Source organism: Castor canadensis, chromosome 6 (genome assembly GCF_047511655.1).
Source record: "Castor canadensis chromosome 6, mCasCan1.hap1v2, whole genome shotgun sequence".
Taxonomy (NCBI): Eukaryota; Metazoa; Chordata; class Mammalia; order Rodentia; family Castoridae; genus Castor; species Castor canadensis.
Genome location: NC_133391.1, coordinates 23811989 through 23817988, shown reverse-complemented (window position 1 = coordinate 23817988; position 6000 = coordinate 23811989). Strand labels below are relative to the sequence as shown.

The 6000-nt window shown below is 47.9% G+C and overlaps 1 protein-coding gene across 2 annotated transcripts in view; it reads left to right on the top strand.

The window, feature by feature from the left end:
* Positions 1-565: 565 nt before the first annotated feature.
* Positions 566-6000, top strand: part of Aebp2 (AE binding protein 2) — a 54661-nt gene continuing 49226 nt past the window's right edge. The window contains exon 1 of one of the 2 annotated variants that reach the window (XM_074075934.1): positions 566-1359. In XM_074075934.1, the coding sequence (XP_073932035.1) occupies positions 734-1359 (626 nt within the window). In that variant the 5' untranslated portion in view covers positions 566-733. The remainder of the gene's footprint in view (positions 1360-6000) is intronic. The other variant, XM_074075933.1, reaches the window with a different exon arrangement.

Below are 6000 nucleotides of genomic sequence, written 5' to 3'. Positions count from 1 at the left end.
TCTTAGCGGGCTCCTGAGCGAAAAAGTCTGAAGACCTTGAATGAGAGAGATGTTTGCTTCTGGTTCGTGCTCTCCCATTCCTTGGGACATTCACTTCCTCTTTGGAGGTTTGGGATTTGAACTCGCGGCCTCGCGTTCCCCTTGACCACGCCCCCAAATGCAGGTGGATCAGCAGCACCCGTGGGCGCCGCGTCGCGGGTAAATCCATTCAGGATTTACACTTGCTCATTTTCACAGTGACTCCTCGCAGATTTCCGGCTCACATCCTGTGCACAGGGGACACTCCCCTGACGGCTCGGAACGAATGGCCACCGTGAGAACTCGGGGGGCGGCTCGGTCTCCCGCTATTGCTCGGGTTTTTGTGCCGCGTCCCGCCGCCGCGAGGACAGGGAAAGCGTGGGAAGGCCGCGATCGAACTCCGAGCGCGCAGCGGGGCGGGGCCGGCGAGGACCGTGAGGGGGTGTGGCCAGGCGCAAAGAGGGCGTGGCCTGGCGGGCCGCCGCGCAGGCGTATATCCGTCTCGGCGGAGCGCGCGCCGTGCCGCGCGTGTCCCCGCGCGGGCTCCGTAGCGCGTGTGCAGGCTGACGCAGCTCGGGGGCCCTCCTCCTGCTCTGCGACGGCGGCAGCTGCGGCGGCGGCGGACTTTTGGGCGTTTGGGAGGGGGCGAGGGAGCGCGAGTCGAGAGAGAGGGAGGCGGCGGCGGCGGGGAGGAGGAGGAGGAGCAGGCGCCGCCATGGCCGCCGCTATCACCGACATGGCCGACCTGGAGGAGCTCTCCCGCCTGAGCCCTCTGCCCCCCGGCAGCCCCGGGCCGGCGTCGCGGGGCCGGCCTGAGCCCCCCGAGGAGGAGGAGGACGAGGAGGAGGAGGAAGAGGAGGCGGAGGCGGAGGCGGTGGCGGCGCTGCTGCTCAACAGCGGCGGTGGGGGCGGCGGCGGCGGGGTGGGGGGCGGCGCGGTGGAGACCATGTCGGAGCCGAGCCCCGAGAGCGCCAGCCAGGCCGGGGAGGACGAGGACGAGGACGAGGACGACGAGGAGGAGGACGAGAGCAGTAGTAGTGGCGGCGGCGAGGAGGAGAGCAGCAGCGGCGGGAGCAGCGGCGACGAGACGCGCTCCCTGAGCCCGGGCGCCGCCAGCAGCAGCAGCGGGGATGGGGACGGCAAGGAGGAGCCCAAGGGACCGCGGGGCGGCCCGGGCGGCGGGGGCGGCGGCAGTAGCAGCAGCAGCGTCGTCTCGAGTGGCGGCGACGAGGGCTACGGGACCGGGGGTGGCGGGAGCAGCGCCACGTCCGCCGGCCGGCGGGGCAGCCTGGAGATGTCGTCGGACGGGGAGCCGCTGAGCCGCATGGACTCGGAGGACAGGTCAGTGCTCCCGAGCGTCGCAGCGGTCCCCTCGTGCCCCCGGGTCCCCGGCCTCTCCTTCCCCCCCCCACCTCGGATCTCAGCTCCTCTTCCGTCTCCCCCGCCCCACCTGTCTCCTGCCGACCCCAGGGCCGCCGGGTCCCTGTCCCCACGCCAGAGTAGCTAGCTAGCTGTGTCCCGCCGCGCTGGCGAGCGCTTGTCACTGCTGTGATTGACAAGTGCTCTCCAACATGGCTGGTGTCGCCCGGGCGGAGCGAGCGGAACTTCCTCGTCCAGCGAGGAGGAGACCCTAACTCTTCACTGGGCTCCACTTAGCAAGTCGTGCGTGGGTTCCCGTCCACTTGTGGACCAGGCTCCCCCTCCTCCACCGCCCCCCCCGCAAGTGTCGTTCCTGATGGGGTCTCCTGGGTGGACTGAATCCTGGTTGGTGATCTAATCCCGTAGAAAGTTGAAAACGCGTGCACATCGTGGTGAGGAGGATTAGGGGGTCGGTGTCCTTTGAAATAACTTTGCAAGGCCTGGAGGTGTGGCTCGACTGGTGGGGCCCTTGCCGCCTGAGCACAAGGCTTGAGGTCAAATCCCAGTGCTGCCAAGAAAAAATGTTAAACCCAAATAACTCTGCCGAGCAGCCGGGATTCTCTCCCTTAGCTGCTCCCCTGATGTTATAGCATTAGGTTCCAATATAGACTTTCAACAAAAAAAGTGAAATCAGTCCAGCGCCAGTGGCTCACGCCTGTAATCCTAGCTACTCAGGAGGCAGACATCAGGAGGATCACGTTTTGAAGCAAGCCCGGACTGATAGTTGTTGAGACGGCATCTCGAAAAACCCATCACAAAAACAGGGCTGGTGGAGTGGCTCGAGGTGTAGACCATGAGTTCAAACTCTAGCACCGAAAAAGAAAAAAAGAATTGGAATAGTAATGAACTAGTCATGAAGGTAAGAAGTTAGTGTGTGGCTTAAAATCTCTGTTGCATAGTAATGCTTCAACGAGAGCATGGTTTTAGTTGACACTATTTAAAATGTCTCGGAGGTCTCCCGGAGTAGTCTTGTTTTTATAAAGCATGCAGGAGATACCTGAGGACATATAAGACCTTAGTTATGTGTTTCAGTTGTTCATATTGTTACTTATCATTTCTTTAGAAAACTGTATTTCCAGTAGTTGGTTTTCGTGTACATTTCAATTTCAAGAACCACCCCATGCACTTTAGGCAGCATGTTTCTGAAGTCTTCCAGCAGTTATTTTGAGCATCTGCTAAGGCTTTGATGAGAGGTGGAGTTTTTAAAGTCAATGGAGATTTCGTTTTGCTTTTTTGAGACAAGATCTGTCTCTGTAACCCAGTCTGGCCTGGAACTCAGGACTCTATTGTTCCAGCCTCCCAATTGCCCGGGTCACAGGAGCCACCATGTTGACTTTGAGTTAAAACTTAAAACATTTTAAAGTTTCCTTCTGATTGTTCATTGACAGAAATGTACACTTTATAGTTAATGCTACAAGGAGTAGAAAGCCTGTATATTTTTGAAAATCTGACTTCAAATTCTTTTTAACACCTTAATGCCTGATTAAGAAAGTGTCTTGAGTGGGGTAAAATAGACCAAAACCTTAGAAAAATTGCGCTGAACTGTGTAGGCATGGGTAGGGAGGAGCATGTCGAAGAAGATTGAAAACTGATGTAAGCTACATTGTCCTGTGGTAGCACTCCATATTTGAAGTGGGCTGTAGTTATTCAGCCAGCACCTCCCACGTTTCTCTGTTGACCTGCTGTACACATGTGCACCCACATTCGCAGAGCACTGTAGACTAACTCTGTGTCACTCTCATGACCATGGCATGTGATAGTTATCACTGTGACTTCCATTTAGTATCGAGTAACAAGTTTGTGTCTTACATCTTTCAATAGGGCATGGAACTGGTGGAGCTGGATAAACAAAGGTCCTCAGTCCCCCATTTCCACCTTAGGTGATTTAGAATAGCAAGTTGTGTTGATCAGTTTTGTTTTAATTAACATCTGTCTATCACATGCCTTCAGGAGACAACTACTGGTGAAGAAATCTTTTCTTTGATATGAGATGTTGAATTTTTACATCATCTCATAGTAAGGACTGAGATATTGGTGTCATAAGTCCAAATAAAGTTAAAACTGATAACTAAGCACACTTACTTTCTTAATGTTTAAGCATCAGAGATTGCAGAACATGGTAATAATTCTACCATTTCAGGTAGAAGATGGATTACTGGTATGAGCAAACCTTATTAGTGAAACTGGTTTGTGGTCTTGATAATCTTAATTGTGAAATATCTCCTTGTTGGCTTTGAGGTTTTTCTTGTTTTTAATTAAATTAAATTTGGAAAGCATCCATAGTTCTTACAGTTGTGCCAGTCTGTGGATTTCACATCACTAGTTGATTTTTGGTGGGAAGGAAGTCTTTTTTTTTTTTTTTTTTGTGAAACCTGGGTCTGAACTCCCTGTCTACTTCTGGAGTCATGCCTTCAGTCCATTTTGCTTTGGTTATTTTGGAGGTGGGGTTTCCTGAACTATTTGCCCCTGCTGGCCTGGAACTGCAATCCATCTCAGCTTTCCAAGTAGCTGGGATTACAGGCATAAGCCACTGGCACCTGGCCGGGAAGTCTTAATTTTTGTAACTGATGGAATAATATAGTGCTTTTAAAGTGCTTTAAAAATATTTGAGGCTTTTCTGTGACAGCAGTTCCATTATCATTAGAACTTTGCTTCTGTAACAGTGTCCACATAGTTTTTCTATCATTTAAAGATAGGTCATATTTTTGGGTTTATCTGATATACTTTAGAATTTATTGAAATTATTTTTGTTAGTACTTTTTTTTTTTTTTTTGCAGTACTGGGGTTTGAACTCAGAGCCTCATGTTTGCTGGGAAGGTGCTCTACCACTTGAGCCACTTTGCCAGACTCTTTTTTTGTGTTGGGTATTTTTGAGATAGGGTCTCTTGAACTATTTGTCTGGGCTGGCGTTGAATCGTGATCCTCCTGAACTCTGCTTCCTAAATAGCTAGGATTACAGGCGTGAGCCTGTTAGTGCTTCTTTTTTAATAATAAGAATGAAATACAAATATTTAGATAGTAGAATTTGTAACCTAAGATGGTATTTACAAACATGCATTGAAAGTGTGCTGAAAAGTGAGTAATTTATAAAGTAGTTAAATGATACTTGGCACAAAAACCATTGATTTTTTTCTGCAGGAGAAAGTTATTCAAAACCAGTGTAAGTTTGTTTGCATATTTGTTCCAGTAAATTGATATGTAATTGTAGTTACTTTGATAATGATAGTAGAATTTTCGTTGGGCTGAATATTTAACTGTGTGAGATTACTGATGAAGTGGCACAAGTGGTAGAGTGCCAGCTTCGTAAGCATGAAGCCATGAGTTCAGACCCTCAGTATGGTCCAAAAAACAGCTTTTTAAACCTGTGTTTTATTTTGAGACTGGGTCTCATTAGGTAACCTAGGCTTGTCCTTGAACTCTTTATTTTCCTGCCTCAGTCTTTCAGGTACTGACATTACAGACTGTGCCACCACATTGTGGTAAAAAATAATTATTTTTTATTTACCACTTCCTTTTGATTTCTATTTTCCAGCATAATATCTGAGTATATAAAACTCAAAAGAGTTTAAGAAATATTTGTTGAATAAATGAGTCACCCAAATAGTAATCACATGCCACACTTAACACTAAAACATATTGATGGTTAAAAAAAAAGTTAATGCTAAGAAAGTAGGGGATATCTCAATTTCAAGTAGTAAATTAACTTTCAAATAGAATTTTAAAACTTTTAAAATTGTTTTATACTGTGTGTGTGTGTGTGTGTGTGTGTGTGTGTCTGTCTGTTGGACTGGGGTTTGATCTCAGGGCTTTGAGCTTGCAAAGCAGATGCTCTGTTACTTGAGCCATGCCCCCAGTCTGAGTTTAAACTTTTAAACTTGAACATTGTATGTTGGAGTTATCATGAAGATTTACTAAGAATGTAAAATAGTTGAGGCAATAAAATACTTTAGCGTAAAGTAATGTATAATTCCTATATCGTGCTGGATCTCCCTTTCCCTTCAGCTCTAAAGTGGCTCTCTATAGTCTTCCCAGAATCCTTTTCTTGCTACCCTTTTATTTTGTTTGAATTTAGGGAAAGAGTTTCTAATAGGTCTCAGTTTTCTTTGGTATTATGTTATAGCTCTCAGTTAAGGAAGGTCTGGCTCTGCTAAAAGTAAAACAAGGACAATAGAAACAAAACCTTCAGATTTCAAGATTGAACTTACATGGAGGGGTTATAAGGAGCCAGTTCACTTTGAAGAAACATTAAGACCATTTTTTTGGGACTTAGGTAATCCTGTGTATGGAGCTCAGGTTCTACCAAACACAGATGCTAGGATGCACAGGACATTTCTTTCCCCCGTGTTGAGATGGGAAGACAAAATGCTTCCCACTTCAGTTGCATATTTCTGGTTTACTTGGAATTCCAAGGTGTAGGTTTTGCCATAGTTCCCAGCAGGAAGCTTTATTATGTGAATAGAGTTAGAGATTTCGTACTTTGTCTGTAATATATTAGTTATTTATGGCTGGAAACACATTTCTCCCACATTTAGCAACCTAAAGGCTCAGAGTCGGGTCTCACAC